The following is a 21,135-nucleotide window of genomic DNA, read 5'->3' as shown; positions in this document are numbered from 1 at the left end:
TAGAAAAATGCAATATAACCTATGTGAAATTATCTTTAAGGTGTCTGGCCAGATGTTGATGTTTCCCTAGTCAAGTGTCCAGAATAAGGTTACACAATATCCAAATAAGGGTTAAGCTATGCAGGGCAGAGGTGAGAAGAAATGCCTTCACCTAAAGAGAAGGTAAACCACCAGAATTCTCTAACCAATAATAAAACGAAGGCCCACTCCATTTCGCTTTATTACAAAATTTCCCAATAATCACCGCACAAGGCGTCAATCGGGTGAACTTTAACACATATATCCTTCTTGCACATGATATCCCAGTTGCAGACCATTATTGCAGGAAGACCTCTTTACTTCAGAGCTCAAATCTTAAAAAAGGACCAACATGGCATTTAAAAACGCAAACACGAGGAATTCTGCAGATGCTGGAAATTCAAGCAACACACATCAAAGTTGCTGGTGAACGCAGCAGGTCAGGCAGCATCTCTAGGAAGAGGTACAGTCGACGTTTCAGGCCGAGACCCTTCATCCAGGCCTTCGTCAAGGGTCCCGGCCTGAAATGTCGACTGTATCTCTTCCTAGAGATGCTGCTGCCCAACATGACATTTGTTCTCTTTTGCTTGTTTGATGAAGCTGCATATTAGTTATCAGTAATGTATACATTCACACCCTGGTCTCTCTGTACCCTAGCACCTTTCAATCTCTTCTTAGTATTTACACATACTTATGTTTTCTACCCCTTGCTATTTGGTAACTCCAATCATACTGATTCTACATCTTGTCTCCTGAGCTAGGATCCATCCTTTCTACTGCCTTTACCTTACTCTTAAATAAGGGTTGACCCATCTGCTTTTTCATTTTGCCGAATTATCCTGGAGTGTTTAATTCACAAGGCTGCTCACCTTGCAACCACGTTTCTGGAATGGCTATTGGATTTCACTCTATTATTTCTATTTGTGTCTTTTGTTGCAGTTGGAATGTGTATTCAGATAGAGAGCATCTGTTTTTTTCACATGGAATTTTTCCTGCTTTGTTCTTAATTAATTAAAGGAATGCTCTTATATTTGAATTTTATGAGAAATTTTAGTTATTATTATTGCTTTGCCCATTCTCTTTAATGTTTCATTTCAATCCCCCCCCCCCCCCCCGCCGGGCCTATTCACAGTCCTCCCCATTAATTCATTTTCAGCCTTATCTGCAGCCTGATTTATCAATTTGTTCAGCCAATGCCCAGATCTACTCAAGCAAAACTCCCTCATTCCCCAGTAAGGTTGGCAAGAGCCATGTGAATTGATAGCCATTTCTTCTACAGTAATCTTTAACCCCTACTTTTAACTCTTTGATCTTATGGACTGTAAGTTAGAAGTGTTGTGGCTTCCCCGCACTGGTATTCTTGTCATTCCATTTACCCTATCATGACAAGTGCTGTCATCATCCGCACATATACTGCATGAAAATGAAAACAGGATGAGGAGCTGCATTCCCTGCTTATTTCTGCCTACTGCCACACCACCACAATATGAAGCAATGTGAAATTTGTCCACAAATCACTTTCAGGTTCCTCAGTATACACATCATCGAAGATCTCACCTGAACTGTACACACTGGCTGTGTGGGAAAAAAAGCACAACAGCATCTTTTCCACATCGAGCAACTGAAGAAGTTCAGCATGGGCCCCTAAATCCTCAGGACCTTCTACAGGGGCATACTGACTGGCTGTATCACCACGTGGTATGGGAAATGCACCAACCTTGATCACTGGGCACTGCAGAGAGTGGTACGGACAGCCCAGTGCTTCTGTGGATGTGAACTTCCCTCCGCTGAGGACATTTACAGCAGCTGATGCAGAAAGAAGGCCTGGAAGATCATTGGGGACACCAGTCACCCCAACCATAAACTGTTTCAGCTGCTTCCGTCTGGCAAATGGTACCACAGCATTAAAGCCAGGACCAACAGGCTATGGGACAGCTTCTTTCTACAAGCCATTACACTTATAAATTCACATGTCTGTACATTGTGACGGAGTCATAACGCAAAGATATTTACTCACTCATCTTGTAGGATGGATGTGAGATTTAAATAAATTCAATTCAATTCAATGTACAGAGATGATCCAGCAAATATTATTAAGCATGGTCTAGGTCAAATCATTTTGCCAAGCCTTTATCTCACCTCAGGTTCCTCAGTGATAGTTGTGACAGTCGTGAGCATAGCATTATTACGGCACTCTTTCATGTTGAACCAATGACGTGAAATTATTTCTTCAAATACTGATCAAAATCACACAACTACTTGTAAGCAGCTAACCCAGTTATTTAAAATGCTGATATTTCCCATAACCATCCAACCTGCATTTTTCTTCATATAATTCTATATTAACCACCTTCATTTTATATATTGAAGGTGGTTGTACGCTTTAAGGATCAATTGTCACAGTCAAGAATAACGCTGCAGAATTCTGCAGGGCAATTTCTTTGGCTCAGTCATTTTCAGCCATCTTGTCAAGGATTTGACCTTTGTAAGAAGATCAGAAGTGGAGGGTGTTGGCTGAAGGGTATTCGAATTATCTTGCAGCTCTTCAGATAAATCACACAGGTTGTAGCAACTGCTTTGTCAGATGTAACACACAACTTCTCCTGTGGATCAGTTGGAACAATTTGAGCAGCCCAAAGAAACTATCTCACAAAAAAATGGAGGACCTCAGTGATAGTTGACACTAACTTACTATTCTGAGGCTTAGAGGACATTATGGCATAAAGGCTTGGCTTTGCAGCAAAATCCTAGCTGAGGAACAGAAGCTGCTTCAGTGATAAAATAGTTCAGTTAATGGTCAGAAAATATGTAACAACGCACAATCAGAAACAGATATTTTATTACAAAATGCTCAAACCATATAAAGTGCAACTACCTTTTATTCTTCAAAAGTCAATTTGATTTCTACACTTATATCAGTGGATTCAGAATAATAATGGATTTTTCATTCAGCTCATCTACTCCCATCTGAAATAGAAAATACATGATCCCACCCATTGACAAATAACATATTTTGAGAACTTCATCTGTAAATGAATAAATGGAAAAACAGTGACCATCACATCTGATTCATAATGATTTAAACTCAGAGATCAATTGGAGGTTTCGGTCCCCAAGTGTGCAGGTGTTCAATCCTGTTATCAGTGCCTTACAATCACAGAAATTTGACTTGAAACCTGTTATCAATTTGAAAATTACACTTGTGACAATTTCAGTGATGCAAGATCCTATTCCCCACGCCTTCCCTCACCACAAACACACACAGAGGCAGACAGACAGACACACAATTTTGTTTGTACCATCACTGCCTTAATATTCTCTGTTTGAAACAGGCCCTTTCTATTGAAATCATAGTATTAGTCTTCAGCCTCTGTCCTGTTTTGGGATATAATGATTTTTATGCTAAGATACTTTGATAGGAAATGTTCTGGTTTTATCACCATTTGATGAGAAGTTGTTACTGCATTAATGATATGAACACAAATATTCCTCAAATCTTTTGGGGTGATCCAGTTTAATAATTCTTGCAGATAGCAAGGCTACAGGAATTCAGAGAAGAATTCAAGTAGTTAAATTCCAAAAAGCAGGCGATCAAATTACTCTCCATTTTGTTTGTGTCTTTTTGTGTATAATTCCTCCTCCAGTGAGAGGGAATGATGTGGAAGGGCAAATATGTAGGGAGATTGTGGAGAAATGGCAAAGCCATTTGGTAATAAAAGGGAAAGACTTTAATTATCTAGCTTCTAATCTGCACAGCACAGTATTTCTCTAATATAAGGGATGAGGAGTTGTTAGATCTGCTTCTTGGGAATGAGGTAGTTTAAGTGCACCAAGTTTCAGTTCAGAAGCACTTTGGAGATAGTGATCAAAATATCAGAGCTATCAAAATATCAGGAGCAATTACTCTAATCATTATAACTATATTATGATTATAAAGACCATAATAACCATGTTATAAAGATATTATAACCATAATGCACTTTGCATATGAGATGCTACCAGAGGATTGAAGAGTGGCAAGTATTACTCCCCTGTTCAAAAGGAGCAAGTACAGGACTAACAGAACCAACCATACAGGATAAATGGGAGGGGGGAGGGATGCAAGAATCCTGATTTGGCCTTAAAGGGACACTGGTACCTTGGATATGACATTGGGTAAATTCCAAACAGTGTCATGGTATACGTTAATCTCATAGTGGAGGAAGGTAAAGGTAAATGGAGGTATCCTCCATGGAACAAATGCTGGCTCCTTTGCTTTTTTTTGATATTGAACTAGACCTGGAGTTGGAGGGCGGGTAATCCTCAATTTGTAATATTTTATGTGACATTAAACTTGTTAAAGTTGAAACAAATAGATAGTGATAAATTGTAACAAGATGTAAACTGGCTGAAGAATGGGTAGACACAGGAGAGGAAAATGAGGTGATGCATTTTGGTAGGAGTAATAGAGACTGGCCATATTTAATAAAGGATATTCCTTCTGAAGGAGTGTGGGAACAGGGGAACCTGGGACTACGGGTGCACAAATCATTGAAAGTGACGAGTAGACTAATAAATAATTAATAAGGCATCTGCAATTCTGGGCTTTATGAATGAAGTTAAGAGTATAAATAAGGAATTTATGCTAAACTTTGATTGGAGTAACCTGAACTGGAATATTCTGTTCAATTCTCATCAAATCATTATAGGAAACATGTAAAGGGATTAGATAAGGTCCAAAAAATATTTAAGGGGTAACAGCTTTTGTGATGAAAGAATTCAGTTAAGAGGAGAGATGTGAAAGGTCAGGATCGTTTTCCTTTAAGCCAAGGTTGAGAGAATCCTGCTGGAAGTACACGAAATGATAGAAGGCCAGTACAGAATGAAAGCTACTCTTAATGATGAAGGAATCAAAGTTTGGAGGTTGCAGATATAAATTAATTGGAAGAGAATTAATAACAACATTAGGATTTTTTTTAACACAGTTAAAATCTGAAATACACAGTTGTGGATGTGGTGGAAGCAGGTTCCATTGTGGTCTCAAAAAGAATTGGATAAATATAAATGTGTGGTGAAGGAAAGTTTGTAAATCTGCAGAGAACAGGCTGGCTGGTGAAACAGCAGGAACACAGTGGCTTAAATGGCCTCCTCCTTTGCTGTAACCTTTCTGTGATTCTATTGATTTCCGTCCTCTCAATTTACCAAAGTTCATTCACAAACCATTTGGTTTATGGTAGATTGTTCAAATGTAGGTTTGATCATTTTCTCTTCTTTGTGAAGGCCACAACATGTCCTTACAAAATAACTTATTGCTCCCTTTAAGGTTGGTCAAACCTGTTCTTGCCACAAATTTGATAACATAGTTATGATTATCCCTGAATTACCATAATAAAATATTGGAGAAATGTGCAGACCATGGAAATTTGACATAATTCAGAAGATGCTGGGGACAATCTGCAGGGCTGTCAGCATTCCCTGACATATCATGAGCAAAGCACACAAAATGTTGAGGGAAATGATGAAGGGTCTTAGCCCAAACCATCGACTGATTTATTCCCCTCCATAGATGCTGCCTGGCTTGCTGAATTCCTCCAGCATTTTGTGTGTGTTGTTCAAGATTTCCAGCATCTGCAGAATCTCTTGTATCCCTGAGGCATCGTCTCCTGTGCTTGTAGTTGTTTACAAATTTTACTGAATAGTTTGCAGGTTATTTCAGTGATACTTGTACATTACAACTTCTCAGTTTCTTCCATCTCATTTGTAAAGGCTGCGTTGTCAAAGGTATTTGGGTCCTGTGGCTGTTGAACTGCATTAAGTTTTGAAAAATCCTCAATAAATCCATCATTAGAATGGCCTTTTCGATGTTTCTTCTGCACTTCTTCAAACAGCTGCAGGATCTTCAGTCACAAAATAAATACGTCATTAGCAAGCAAATAATAAACAGTACTTGGAGTACTTAGCGTGAATTTTATACTTTAAAATTATTCTTAAGATGATTTTATGTGTAAATATGATACAAACACACCAGGTGCTTGTGGTTTTTTTTAAGTATTCACCTTCAATATGTTTATTAAATGCAAACGTACACTTCCAAAACGATTTCAAAGGAAGAGATTTCAATAGAAGAGTACGTCACATAGATGTGTTTTCACAGTAGTTAAGTAACTTAAGATAAACTGCTCAGTCACCAAATGTTTTAATGAGGAGTTGTGGGCAATTGAGTCTGCAGCTATCCTTAATCTATTCTGAGAAAATAAAAATGATATAACCAAATTCCTCAATTTCTGTTACTATTCAGTGCAGATGTGGGTATGACTGGCTATGACTGTAAAGTTCCCTCTAATTGTGAGCTGCTGGTGCCAGTCCAGTGTTGGTTGGACTTTCAATGGCCATTAGACTGCACTGCAACAATAGAAAGTAGCTTCAGAAGAAGAAATGGAACAATGAAAATAATTAGAGCAACACACGCACAAAAATGCTGGAGAAACTCAGCAGGTCAGGCAGCATCAATGAAGGGAAATAAACAATCGACATTTTGGGGCAAGGCTATTCATCAGGACCCTTCATTGTTATAATGAAAATAATTGTACTTTCAAGAACACACAAACTGTGAAAGTATCGTAAATGCTTAGAACCATCATTGTTTAGTTTGGTGGAGGGAATAAGTGGCTTTGCTCTTTAGGTCACACTTTAATGAAAGTTCCTCCTCTATTGGATGAGATCTTCCACAAAGACAATTGTTTTCAGATAAAAGAAATACCATAGCCATGAAAATGTACAGTGCATTCAATAAAATGGACAGAACAAGCAATTATTCCCAAATCTTTATTCATTCAAAGAATGTGGATACCACTGAGAATGTCTGCATCTACTATTCATTCCTGATTTCCTCTTAAGTTAGGAGTCAACCATATTGATGGGCGTGAAGTAACATTTAGACTAAGTCTTGTAAGGATGAGACATATCTTGATGGACATTCAGGAGCCTTTATTCTGTAATAATCTAGTTGTTTCAAGACTATTGTTACATGGTGTTTAAAAGATTATAGAGATATGATTAAAGTAAAAGAAGAAACCTAAGCAACACAAATATACATAAATAGTAATAAAGAAAAAAATATGAAGTAGAGTCTAAATAGATACATTGATAAATAATGGCCAACTGAAGAAAACCAGTAATAAAGAAAGTATTATGTTGATACATAAGAGACATCAGCAGGATGAAAGTTAAAGGAAGCTGTGATTGTACTTGGGCATGTTGTGGTAAGACCATATTTAATGGACTGTGCTCAGATATGGCACACTAAGACAATAAAAAAGTCTAAAGTAGAAAGACAGACAAAATTGATCCTAATATTGATGAAGTGAGCTAGTTGGAGTCACTGGAGGAAGCTGATTATTTCCAAATGCAAAAAGAAATATCTGGGTAGTGAACTTGTTGGAACACTAAGTGGAACCAGTGAATGTGAAATATGATTTCAAATTATGAGTCACAAAGGTGAAAAAAGAAGTAGACCAGCACATTAGTTTGCTTTTCAGTGTGAAAGCCTGGAATTTATTAATTCAAATGACTTTTGTCATTTTTGCTCCTGTTATAAAATCATCCCTAACTGGGAAACAAATACTTAAAAACTAATTGAAGAAAAGCAAATATCACAGCAATATATCAAGTTATTCTTACCTCTGATTTGGGCACAATGCCAATTCTAAAGAAACCAAGTGTACCCTTCTCTATATTGGTACAGTCCACAACAGTAGAGGCAATATTCTCAGGTGAAGGCCCATCACACAATACACCATCAACCTGTACCAGGAATAACAAAATTTTATAAATAATTACTTGTGGTATTACATGTAGAAATAATATTTAGAAGTCAAAGAATAAGTTGCAGTAAAACATTACCTTGTTGCCAAGTTTGGCATAGACCTGATTGTGGTGAGTGGTGTCTGCTTCCCCTGTTGGATTTGCTGATGTCACTGCTATAGGACCCACCTGCACATGCAGAGAAAAATTAGTTATTAGATAGACAAAAATGGGGCCACAGGCATTCCTTCTCTGGTTAAACTTCCGCTGAGGAGGAAGTAAGAGTTCCATGATGAACCTTAGCAATCCAGCTAGTAGCAAATGTTTTTGCTTATGATTGTTATACCTTGACTTCTTGAAGGTCCAGAAGTTAGAGAGGACTTTCTGAAGATGAAACTCATGCTTTTCCAAGTATTGCAAGAATTTTTTTTGAAATTGCCACCCCTTTTCTAAATCACTTCCAGTGGTGTACTTTGATACTGATATTTTCCTCACTTTATGCTCATTTGCACATAGATGAGTTTAACCAAGCTTGCATTCTGCTCAAAATCTTTAAAACTTCCACCAAGAACATTAAAGTTAAAATTGAGTCTCTGCACTTTCCTATTTCATTGTCCATGTTCACACACACGCACTTATCCTTCTTACAATTTAAAAATCACGTATTTCACCAAGATGTGTCTTGTATTTCCTTTTAGACATATTTCAGACTTCAGGAACGACCTGGAGGGATAACAGGTTTACCTAGCATTCCACCATTTCAACATGCAGCTAAACAGCATTATGAGTAGTTATGAAACACTTGCAATTTGGCCACATGAGATTAAGCAAAAATACAAATAGAACAAACAGTTGAATCATATAAGCCTTTGTTAATTCAGTTTCTCTCCTCAGAGAAATGTTCTTATTTCAGATATACTATGAGAGCTTCCACTGAATTTAGAAGTAAACAAAGGCAACTAAATATCAAGGAAATTTACCAGTACATGCAAAATACGTACATTAATGTCAAAGCTCCATTGAATATCTCACCTGGTCAATGAGATGTGTTGTAACAGCACAATCTGGAATCCTAATGGCAATGCTCTGAGGAGTCCCGATATATTTAGCTGCATGTTTCAATCCAAATGGTTTCAACCATTCACCTTCCGATGAAAATAACACTTGTTAATTATTGTTACTCAATATTTACTTATCTTATAGTTGAGAAATGAATTGTATGTTAATACAACAGGCAGTTCTATGGATTCATAGAATGTCTCTATTCTTATTTTGGAAAACTGATGAGATATTCCACCAACCAACACACATCAAAGTTGCTGGTGAACGCAGCAGGCCAGGCAGCATCTCTAGGAAGAGGTACAGTCGACGTTTCAGGCCGAGACCCTTCGTCAGGACTGATGAAGGGTCTCGGCCTGAAACGTCGACTGTACCTCTTCCTAGAGATGCTGCCTGGCCTGCTGCATTCACCAGCAACTTTGATGTGTGTTGCTTGAATTTGCAGCATCTGCAGAATTCCTGTTGTTTGCGATATTCCACCAAGACAGAATGCACTCAGTGATTTTCTTTCCCCAAGAAAAAGGGACCCAAGAACAGATTTTCAATCTGTCATTTGAACTGGAAAATGAAACAATAGAACTGAAGAGGAGAAAAAAATAATTCATTTGTGAGTAAAAGGATGGGGGGGAAGAAGAACATGCAAAATATTGAAGACATATTACCCCTCGGGATGACAAGACTGATAGATGATGGCCAAACTGTCTGCATGAGATCCCACAAGAGAGGGTTTAACAGATGTTTAACAGGTTCCAATTGCGATAAGCTAGAGATCCACAGAGACATTGGTCTTTCTTTGGCCTGTTTTTTGGTGCTGTGCAAACGAATAAAAGGCAGAGGTTTCTTACATATAGAAATTATAAAACATTAAAATACATGTTATTTGTATGAGTAGATCACTTGATATGGGGAATCACTATTAATATTAGCTTTTCAATAAAATAGTGCAGTAAATGGATATTGTACCATCAAACGTATTTGTTCATTATTTTTACACACAATAAACATTGTTACTTTACACATATTTCGTGATATATATGTATTGGAGGTTATAAATATGATCTACTCAACTTTGAGGATTTAATATTTAATTTTTGAGATACATTAAAGTACATAATGATCTATTAAAAATAACATCGGGTTGACTACTTCATAATAAGATGACAGACAAATTAGATACCTTAAAATTAAAACTACAAAAACAGAAAATGCTGGAAGCACTCAGCAAGTCAGGCATCATCTGTGGAAAGAGGAACGGGGTTAATGTTTCAGGTTGAAGACCTTTCTTTAGTCTGTCCGACCTGTTGAATACTTCCAGTATTTTCTGAAAGTAGTTGTATTTTTGCTGCTTTCATGGTTGTAAATTTGAGGATTTAGCAAATACATCACCAAACAATTCCCAATATGCAAAAGCTAATTTTTATATTCAAGTATAATAAAAGTGCTTTGATGGGCGTGTTAGTGAGATTACCCCCCCCCAATAGAACTGAAGACTGTGGTATTCCAAGTAAATAATACACGGTGTAAAACAATTCCTACTTGTAAGCTTTCTCAACAGCATCAGGACGATTGCAAGCTGCCACCAACACATACACAGTGTCTGTTGGAATACCGCATATTCCTCCATCTTTCATAATTTCTGCAGAAAAGAAGTTATAATATAAAGAAAACAGAAAACACCAAGCAACATATATTTTCAGCTAAATAATTTCACTAATCTGATGCAGTAAGTAGAAACAGAAGACACTGAGGACATCTGACGAAAGGATATAAAAGAACTGCCTAGTAAACACTCCTCTAGTTGAATCTACTAAGTAGCACAAGTTAAACATAAAGAATTTAGGAGAAAATGGGAATCAGTCAAAATAATGATGGGAAAGATCAGGAATTTCATTACAGAAGGAATTGTAAATGACTATACTGAATCGGTTATTCCAGCTCTATCTACTTATCCCTTAATCACAACTTTTCATATTCTTTCTTTTCAAATAGTCATTCAATTACATTTCAATATAATGGCCACAGTAGGGTACAAACATTCATTTTGAGCCTTTGCAGAAAAGAAAATTCCACCTTCTTTTTGTGCTTCTGATGACAATTTTAAGTTACATGCATCCTTGGTTACAGTGCCTTGAAAGTGTATTCATCCCCCACAACCACTTTCAGATTTTACTGTCTCATTTTCAAAATTTAAAATATATTTGAGGTAGGAATTTTGAGCTGAACTACAAAACATTGTGTGTCATGTAAAATCAAAAGAAAAATTCCAAAACCTGTCAACAATTTACTAAAATTTAAAGACCAAAATAGTGAGGCTGTAAATGTATTCATTGCCTTTGTAATTACTATACTAAATTTCCTCAGGTAGAATATGTAGCAGCACCTTACCAATTCACCCAATTTGTTGATGTAGAAAATTGGAGGATCACCTGTTTTCAATGAACTCATAAGAATACTGTAGATACTCACTCACTCTGTAAGGTCTAGATTTTCAACAGACCAAACCAAAATTAAGACAGAAGAGCATTCAAGGCAGGCCAGGGGAATGATAATAGAAAAGCACTAATCTGTGGAAGGACACAAGACCATCTCAGAAGCATCACTGAACATACCTCGGAGTTCAGTGCAGTCCTTTGTGAAAAAGTGGAAAAATTATGAAACCACAGCCACACTCACTAGGTCAGCCACCCCTCTAAACTTCGTCACCAGAGAATCATGGCATTTGTAAGAGAGGCTACTGTGATGCCAACGGTCATTCTGAGTGAGATGGAGAAGTCAGTGGCTGCAACTTGATATGAAGTTCATGGTTCCCTTCGACAAAAAGGGTATTTGTGGAAGAGTGGCAAGGAAGAAGTGCTAGCTAAAAAAATGCATATCCTTGCCTTGCCAAAGCAATATTTATAAAGTACTGTAAAGATGTGGAAGAAGGTCTTGTGGTCAGATGAGACTAAAGTGGAACATTGCAGCATAAATCTAATACTGCACATCATCCAGATAACACCATCCCTCTGTAAAGTATGGCAGAGGTAGCATCATGCTATGATGATGCTTTCCAGCAGTAGGGACTGGAAATCTGGTCAGGATTCATGGGAAGATGAATACTGCTAAATACAGAAAGATCCTGGATAAAAACCTGTAGCTTCAGCCAGAAAGCTCAAACTGGAGAGGAAGTTTGTCTTTCAGCAGTACACAACCCAAAACACACTGTCAGAGCAACCATGGAGTGGCTTCAAATGAAGAAAATTTATGTCCATGAGTGGTCCAGTCAGACTTCTGACCTTAACCCAATCAAACACCTCTGGCAAGACCTCAATATTGCGGTCCACCGCTGCTGCCCCAACTAACCTGGGCACAGCTTGAGCAATTTTGCAAGGAGAAATGGGCAAATCTTGCTCCACCACATTGTGTAAAGCTAATACAGACTTATCCAAAAATACTGCAGTTTGTAATAGCTGCAAGAGGTGGTTCAACTAAGACTGAGGAAAGGGGAATGAATACTTTTGAACTGCTGATGTTTCAGTTTTTGAATTTTTAGTTTTTTATGCTTTACAAATTTCCCTGTGTCTTAGGCTTTAATGTGGAAAAGGAGTATGTAATTCACAAATAAAAATTCTCAGTTATATTGAGCAAAAATCCCTGGTTGTAATACTCAATTATGTGAACAAAGGGTTGGGGGCTGAATACTTTTACAAGGCACTGTATGAATTTTTCGCAATCTTTCGCACTGTACACTCTTAGTTTTGAAAATCGTTGTTGCCTCTTAAATGCTTTCTAATCAATTTCTTTTCCAGTCAAAAAAATTCCCTGAATTTCAAGCTTTTCTTTGCATTTGTGACATAATTCTAGTTAAACTGTTCAGTATGTTTTCAATTGCTTTTAATGCCCTTTCTGCAACAGATATACTGGATATATTACTTCAATGATGGCTTAACATTACTCTTCTAAACACAACATCAGTTCCTGGATAATACATTTGTATTAAAATCCTTGCCCTTTAATCACCACTGTGTAGACTTTGTACCCTCACCACTACTGTTACAAATCTTTTCTTCATTCTTAATCAATCTACCCTTTGGGGCATTTTCCTGTCACTTTTCTGTTTCAAAATTTTCCATTTTGCTTTCAGTATGCATTCAAATGTTTACCACTCATCTTGATACATTACTCGTCTGTATTTACTTCTTGCTAATTTTTTTTGTATATTTATTTTGTATCATTGGCAAACATAAATCTGATGCCCTAAACTTTCAGCTAAGTCATTAAAAAATGTTGTTCAGGCCTGTGGAATAAAGTAAGCAGGAAACATTATTGGAATTCACAATAAACATCAGTTACATCATTGATCTCCCCAATTATTTTAATGCTATTGCATCATTTCATGGTCATTACAAATAAATCAATAATAAAGTAGTTTAAAAAGTAAAAGCCCAGTAATTATATTTATGTTATTATTATTTGCATGATAAACCTATACCTTACCAATATACAAATTAGAAGCAAGAGCTGACCATACCGTTGAACTGATCTGAGTCTAACCTCTATGGTACCTCCTCACCTTATAACATACACTCAGTGGCCACTTTATTAGGTACAGGAGTGGAGACTATGTGGTCTTCTGCTGTTGTAGCCCATCCACTTCAAGGTGTGACGTGCTTGTGCATTCAGAGATGCTCTTCTGCACACCACTGTTGTAACACGTGGTTACTTGAGTTACTGTCGCCTTCCTGTCAGCTTGAGACAGCCTGAGCATTCTCCTCTGACCTCTCTCATTAACAAGGTGGTTTTTGCCTGTAGAACTGCCGCCCACTGGATGATTTTTGCTTCTCGCACCATTCTCTGTAAACTGTAGAGACTGCTGTGTGTGAAAATCCTGGGAGATTGGCAGTTTCTGAGATATTCAAACGCACCCTGTCTGCAGCAACAATCATTCTTCAGCCAAAGCCACTTAGATCATATTTCTTTCCCGTTCTGATGTTTGGTCTGAACAACAAATCAACCTCTTGACCATATCTGTATGCTTCTATGTATTGAGTTGCTGCCACAAGTTTGGCTGATCAGATACTTGTACTAACAAGCTGGAGGACAGGTGTACCTAATAAAGTGGCCACTGAGTGTATGTATAAAGATATGAGCCAAACAATTTTGAATTCAGCATTTTCTTGCTGAAACTTACCTGCAATTTTTCTGACTGAGGTAGTTTTTCTTGAAGGCAAATGAGGGCATACGGATTTGCTCTGCCCAAATCCACACAGGTTTGCCCAGGCCCATCCCAAGGGTAACTGGGGGCTCTCAAAGCTTTGGTTAAAGAGGGTGGCCAGAAAACAGTAAAAACTAACTAAACCAAAAATGATGGTGACTCCAATATCATATCCAAAAGGAATTGCATTAACAGCATCCAAAAGGAAGCTGATTAGAATTAACTGAAAGCTGAGTGAGAAGGCAAACCAGGCTGCATTAAGAAAGCAAGCCCCTATCACCACAAAGCCATTAAAGAGCATGAAGCAAATAATTCCTATAGCAACACCAAACCCTCTAGTAGAACCATAGAGACCAGCATATCTAGTCAAACCCCAGATTATCCATATTAAACCATACTGGATAAAAGCACAGCTTTCTAGGGTTTTACCCCGAGAAAAAGAGATTGAGCCACATAGAATCTGTAGGACACCCCCAGGAATAACTATCCAAGGCAGGACAACTGTGGCTAAAGGTGCAGAAGGATTGACTGATACAGAAATGGCAAAAGAAGCCAGAACATTGCAGGCAAGGGCTAGGACCTCAGCATCTGAATATCTGGAGTACCCCAAGTATGGGCTATGGGAGTCTTTATCTGCTTTCAGAGATAGAGCATTTATCCTGCTGAATAAAGCCTTCACAACTCCTTCTCCAGTGGGAATAGGGAAGTTACTCGTGGCATTGAAAAGGTAAAGGAATGTTAAGCAAGCAGATGCTACAAATATAGCCACACCGACCCCTTGTGCTCCACCATTGAAAAATCCATTGGGCCGCGCTGCCACAGCTATGCAAAAGGCAACGTAAAACAACAAATACATTGCATCAACAAGGCTTTTACTAGTCATAAATAGAGCCAGAATGAAAAATAGGACAGCAAGAACAATAGGGACTGGAACTGGGAAGAAGGGTTGACTATTTTGCCAGAGACTATAAAGCAAAGCATAACCCTCTGCAAACTTTAAAATGGAGGTAAAGCCGAAGAATGTGGCATTCAAGGTGTCAAAAGCCCTGTATGACAAAATGCAAACAATAATTTGATAGACCCCTGCTGTCCACAGCCAGGGAACCTGACCAATAAACAGAGTGGAGGTTACACCCAAAACACGGCATCCTAACACACTGGCAGATAGCATATTAGCAATGTACCCCAGAACTATTGTGTCATTTTTAAAGAGGCTGGTAGATGAAGATTGCAGTTGGGAATTATTCTTGGACAGACCAGTCCCTGGGAGAGTTATTTTTCCTTTACTTAAGAAGTAAGAGGTACGACCTAATTCAAAATAAATTCCTACAAAGGACACTATCAAATAATTTGAAGCCACTGCAGAATGACCAAAAGATTGATTATATAGTGCAGCTATCTCATGGGCAGTAGCAAGAGAAATAGCAAAAGCAATCACAGTTGGGATCAATTCCTTTTGGATTAGCCCCACCACCCCAATGATGAAGAGTGCCAAGACGAAAGCTGCATAGCCAGGGACCAGAGCATTTCTGATCTCATCAGCCTGAACTACCTTCTCTCCAATTAAGATGTAGACCAGGCCAGATCCACACCATAATGCTGACACTGTCAGACACAGATTCACAAATAGTGTAGCTTGACTTGACCACTTCCTTATACCTGCAGAAAAACATACAGAAATAAATAATACAATAGATCACATACTGTGGGGCTTTACACATGTTCACTTGTTACACACAAACAGGCCATTCTTTCCAAATAGTCTATACTGCAATTATTTGTCTGCTTCTAATAAGTATCCTTCCGCTTAAATCATTCCAGACAGCATTAATGATGAGTGAAACAAATTTCACCTTTTGTTGATAATTCTACAGCAGAATATGAAACCTAATTTTAGATTGTCGATATTCACACTGTTTTACTTTCCTATTCCATTCATCTAATCCTGTGAGCAACCATTTCTTTTCCTTTCACCCTTATGCACATTCTAGCTTCCTCTTGAATACATTTGAGTCATTTACTTCTCAAGCTCCCTGTGATATGGGATTTCTCATTGTTAACATTTGGCAAACAAGCTTTTTCCTGAATAGTCTTTTAAGCTTTACTTCCTCTATTTCATGAATAGCCTGTTTCCTATTTTATAATCTGCATGCAGATAACATCTTTTCATGAGTTTGCATTCTCCTTTATTGCTCTATTTCTTTCATAATTCATAAAATATCACTCTTGATTTTCAAATGCTTTTCAAATTTCACATTTCATGCTTCTTTTTCTAAATCATATTGCTTTAAATTTCTAAGGTGACGTTAAGGAACATGTACTGTTTTTATGTGTTGTTATGTACATGTACTGTTTTACTGTTTTCTACTGTTCCGGTAGATGGAGCTCATCAGCCTGGGAAGGCAGTCCATCTAAGACAGGGAAAACTCTGATTTCAAACCTCCGCTGCCATGCGGCCATACCCACTCACGGGAAAGGCTTCGGGAGTAAACCCTGAGGACAAATCCGGAGCTGGAGTCCCTAAGGCAGTCCGACGTTGCCTTCAATCTCGTTCTGGCAACTCCTGTGACGACACTGGTGCCAAGCTGTATCAGCCCTTGCCCTTCCCTTGGACAACATCAGTGTCGTGGAGAGGGGAGATTTGCTGCAAGGGCAACTGCCGGTCTTCCATACAACCTTGCCCGGCCTGTGCCCTTGAAACCTTCCAGGCGCAGATCCATGGTCTTGCGAGACTAACGTATGTCACCACCACCACTGTTTCTATATTGTACCAAATAATTAATTTTATTCTCATCCCTTTGAAATTCGCCACATTTAAACTTGAAACATCTAATACCAATTCAATCATAAAACGATCACAATTTGTAAGGTGTTTCCCTATGTTCTATTAAAGCATTCTGGTTCATTATCATCACAAAATCTCATTTTATACTTAACTTTTACTTTAATGATTCTTGTGACCCTTTTTTTGGATTGTTAGGGTTTTATATCCAGCCATCAATTGGATTATATCTCACTCAAGAATATAAGGATAAACTTCACTAAAAAGGCTAGAAAGATAACTGCTAGATAAAGCAAGCTTATTTTAGTCATAGTCATACTTTATTGATCCCGGGGGAAATTGGTTTTCGTTACAGTTGCACCATAAATAATTAAATAGTAATAAAACCATAAATAATTAAATAGTAATACGTAAATTATGTCAGGAAATAAGTCCAGGACCAGCCTATTGGCTCAGGGTGTCTGACCCTCCAAGGGAGGAGTTGTAAAGTTTGACGGCCACAGGCAGGAATGACTTCCTATGACGCTCTGTGTTGCATCTCGGTGGAATGAGTCTCTGGCTGAATGTACTCCTGTGTCCAACCAGTCCATTATGTAGTGGATGGGAGACATTGTCCAAGATAGCATGCAACTTGGACAGCATCCTCTTTTCAGACACCACCGTCAGGGAGTCCAGTTCCATCCCCACAACATCACTGGCCTTACGAATGAGTTTGTTGATTCTGTTGGTATCTGCTATCCTCAGCCTGCTGTCCCATCACACAGCAGTATAATTTATCATGTATAATTGCACAATATATAATATCTTCAGTCTATGCTTGACATTAGAAATTAATGTACGTAGACGGCAAAAAAGTTATCTGCCTTAAATGTACATTTTGTGTCAGAATGATGTAAATACATTGTTGAACATGAGCATTTATGACAGAAAATCTCCTTGTGAAAGTGATCAACTGCCTTCTTGAAGCCCTGCAGATACAGTCGGCATGTTGGTTTTAGTACAACACAGTTACTTCATAATCAGGGTTGTATTAATGGGAGATATTAATTTCCCTAGTACTGACTAGACCATCCAGAATATTAAGGGCTGGACAGGTTGGAATTTGAGAATTGTATCCAGGGAAGTTTCCCCAGTCAATATATTATATATAGAGACCTACTCAGGAGGGTGAAATACTGGTCCTTCACGACAAGTCGCAGAGAAGTCATGCAGGGAGCATTTTAGATCCAGTGACCATAATTCGACTAGTTTTAAAATAGTTACGGAAACGGACAGGGCCGGTCCACAGGTTGGGGTCCTAAACTGGAGCGGGGCTAATTTTGAGAGAATGAAGCTGGATCTAGCAGAGGCCAATTGGTAGAGCCTACTTGAAGGGAAAAGAATGAATGGCAGCACGCCAGGCTTTTGGGAATAAGATATCAAGAGTCCATCCAGGGGTAGCATATTCCTGTCAGGGTGAAGGGTAAACTGAACAAGTTTAGGGAATGGACTGATGAGGAATATTGGTGCTCTGGTCAAGAAAAAAAGAAGGAAGCATATATTGGGTTTAGTAAGTTAGGGATGGGTATAATGAGTATAAAGAAGATTAAGAGGGAAATCAGGGGGGCAGAGAGAGGGTTTAAGATAGATCTGGCACATACTATACAGTTAACCAAAATCGCAAGAAGTTTTTTGATCTACATTGAGTAAAAGGGAGGCCAGGGAAAGAGTAGGTCCTCCTTAGAGATCAGCAGAACTGCCTGTGACTTGAGACGCAGGAGAAGGATAAGATTTTTAGCGAATTTTTTTCCTTGGTGTGTTTACAAAGGAGACAATCATGATTGATCAAGAGCTAGGGGAAACAAGCGGAAATGTTTTGAAGAGCATTCATATTACCAGAGAGGATATATTTGTTCTGCAGCGCCTTAAGGCGGATAAATTCCCAGTGCGTGTTCGGACTTTGTGGGAAGCTCGAAAAGAGATTGAAGAAACCCTTGTGGAGAAAATTGTTTCATCATTAGCCATTTGTGAAGTTCGTTAAGACTGAAAGATAGCTGACGTTGCGATCAGAGGAAACGTAGGCTTTAAACCTTATCTTTAATAAATCAGACGATCATACCGGGACACTAAATTACAGGAAACCTCGAGATTCATGAGGATGTAAACAACATGGCTCTTTTAAATTATCTGTGACTCTTGCTTTAAAGTAGGTTTTGAGTGAGAAATTGGTTTTTACAGTCCAGCGTTCACCACTTAATTAATTCTCCTTTTACTAAGAGACTGCGGTGGAGTGCTAACAATGCAACTGCTTCCCACCACGAGGTGGCACTGTTTAGGCGTAAGGGGTGTGTGTGTGTGTGTGTGTAAAACTGGATTGATGTTGGCTAGACGATTTAGCAATGGCCGAAAATGTCCCAAATAACAAACATCATTGGTCTCCATTGCTCTTGTTCACGGAAGCTAAATAGAAAACACGAGTTTGCATTGTAAATTTAGCACACTGGAACGGCGGCTCCCTGCAACGATGTCTAATTCCCTTTCGTACTGGGAGCACACGGTTACCTACCAGTATAGCATAGGATAGCCGCTACGATAAGCAGTAAGATGCCCAGAGCCGTACTGGGGATTGGCAGCAGCGTGGAGTAGTAGTTCACGACCAGTAATAGCGCACCTAACACACGAACAAACAGGGGTCATTGTTTATAAAGAATGTAAGAAATTTGGGAGAAAATAATTGAATCAGTTAACTAAAACGGACTGCTCGGCGTTTACCTGCACATATACTTAGAATTCCCACGGAATAATGCAGAGTCTCGGCACTATCGTATTCCTGTTCCATGTCGACGAATATATTGAAAACTCTTGAGGTGAACTTCGTGAAATTAAAATTGCCTTTAATTTTTTTTAGGCTGGTCTGTGTGCGCTTTTTTCTCGAATTCCAGATTAACTCGCTCACTGCCCTCTTATATTAACTTCCCGCCGCATGCGATCGGAGACGTTGGATATGCAAATTTGCCGGAAACTTCCGGCTCGTTGTCATTCGAGCCGCAATTGCGGAAAGGTTAGTTCTGTAATGCAACGCCCCGGAGGATGTTGTCACTTAATAATGGGTTGAATGATCCGATGTTGTAAAATAGCAAGAAAGGTGGGACCGTAACGATTAACTGGTTTGGTGACTCCGAAACACCGTAAGAAGAGCGATTGATTGATGTAAGAATAAAAATCGTGGAAACGAAAGTGTGTGCAGTCCCGGTACCTGCCAATCTTTATTTAGATTCTGATCTAAAGATTGTATTTGATACATTAAAAAAAACGTGTTCTCCAGCATTTGGGGTTATTGAAAATCTGAAATAACCTGTAATTCGCATGCGGGGATGTACCTTTTCAGATTAAAGCCGCTTTGGCTGGTGGAATGGCATTAAATGCAAACGGCAACATTATTAAGAGGACGTAACTTTTCTGGCAGAAAGGCTACCGTAGAGTTATAACTAGGAAGAAAGTACAGATTCTCTAGAGGTTTTCAACAGGATTCCTATTATATATTGGGATGGACATTGTGCGAGCGCAAAGATCCCTCAAGATAATGGTTCAAACACCACGTTTGCACAGCGGTAGTTTCTCCGAAAATACATCGATTAAATTTCTACGCCCTCTGTCTGTGGCTTAGTCATTAATAGATAACAGGAGGGTGATATCAAATGATCACAGAACGCTTTGGCAAAGTCTAGAAGATGTGAACGTTCAACAATGCGGAATAAACCACAGCCGAAAAACCATTTACCAGTACCCTTTTATTGACACAATAGTGGATCAAATTAATTTCCTCTAAGAGCGAATATGTAGTCTCGAGGGCCAATGAACCATAAAAAAGTAGTTTCGATCTTTGAAACGAACGCTTTCATGAATATATAGCGAAACTGAAATAATGCGATCCTTAGGTGTTGCTGGGTCCAAAAGTACTTAACATTTAAATAGTTTCGGAAATACATAAGCATTGTCGGATAATGCATTAATTATTAAGACCAACCAGGACAACAGTATCAAGTTGCCGAGATGTTGACTGTTCACTGAACTGCCGCGTCTTGTTGACGGAACCGTTTCATAAACGGTTTCATACCGATGCAAAGCAAAAAGCATTTTCAACCACAGTAGGGCACAGCCACACACGCCAAGGCGGAGTACTGCACTGTAAACCTTTCGACCTAGGTGAAACACAAACTGAAGTACTGTAATTCATTTGCAGTTTATTTTCGGTTATTCGACCCATAATTTAATATTTTTCCCTAACAAAAACGAGACGACTTACTTCGATTATTGATAG

General features: G+C 38.6%; 1 protein-coding gene across 1 annotated transcript in view; it reads right to left on the bottom strand.

Moving 5' to 3' along the window:
- Positions 1 to 2,873: 2,873 nt before the first annotated feature.
- The window catches only part of si:ch211-153b23.4 (uncharacterized protein LOC335392 homolog), an 18,345-nt gene continuing 83 nt past the window's right edge, over positions 2,874 to 21,135 (bottom strand). The window contains exons 1-9 of the mRNA XM_063060730.1: positions 19,587 to 21,135; positions 19,381 to 19,485; positions 14,030 to 15,712; positions 10,396 to 10,495; positions 9,522 to 9,670; positions 8,833 to 8,945; positions 7,900 to 7,989; positions 7,678 to 7,800; positions 2,874 to 5,894 (exon numbers count right to left, since the gene is read on the bottom strand). The exon at positions 19,587 to 21,135 is cut by the window's right edge and continues 83 nt beyond it. Coding sequence (XP_062916800.1) covers positions 5,727 to 5,894; positions 7,678 to 7,800; positions 7,900 to 7,989; positions 8,833 to 8,945; positions 9,522 to 9,670; positions 10,396 to 10,495; positions 14,030 to 15,712; positions 19,381 to 19,485; positions 19,587 to 19,653 — 2,598 coding nt within the window. The 5' untranslated portion in view covers positions 19,654 to 21,135 and the 3' untranslated portion in view covers positions 2,874 to 5,726. The remainder of the gene's footprint in view (positions 5,895 to 7,677; positions 7,801 to 7,899; positions 7,990 to 8,832; positions 8,946 to 9,521; positions 9,671 to 10,395; positions 10,496 to 14,029; positions 15,713 to 19,380; positions 19,486 to 19,586) is intronic.

This window comes from Mobula hypostoma, chromosome 10 (genome assembly GCF_963921235.1).
Source record: "Mobula hypostoma chromosome 10, sMobHyp1.1, whole genome shotgun sequence".
Lineage (NCBI taxonomy): Eukaryota > Metazoa > Chordata > Chondrichthyes > Myliobatiformes > Myliobatidae > Mobula > Mobula hypostoma.
Note: the sequence above shows the minus strand (reverse complement) of the source record. Positions and strands in the feature narration are given on the sequence as shown.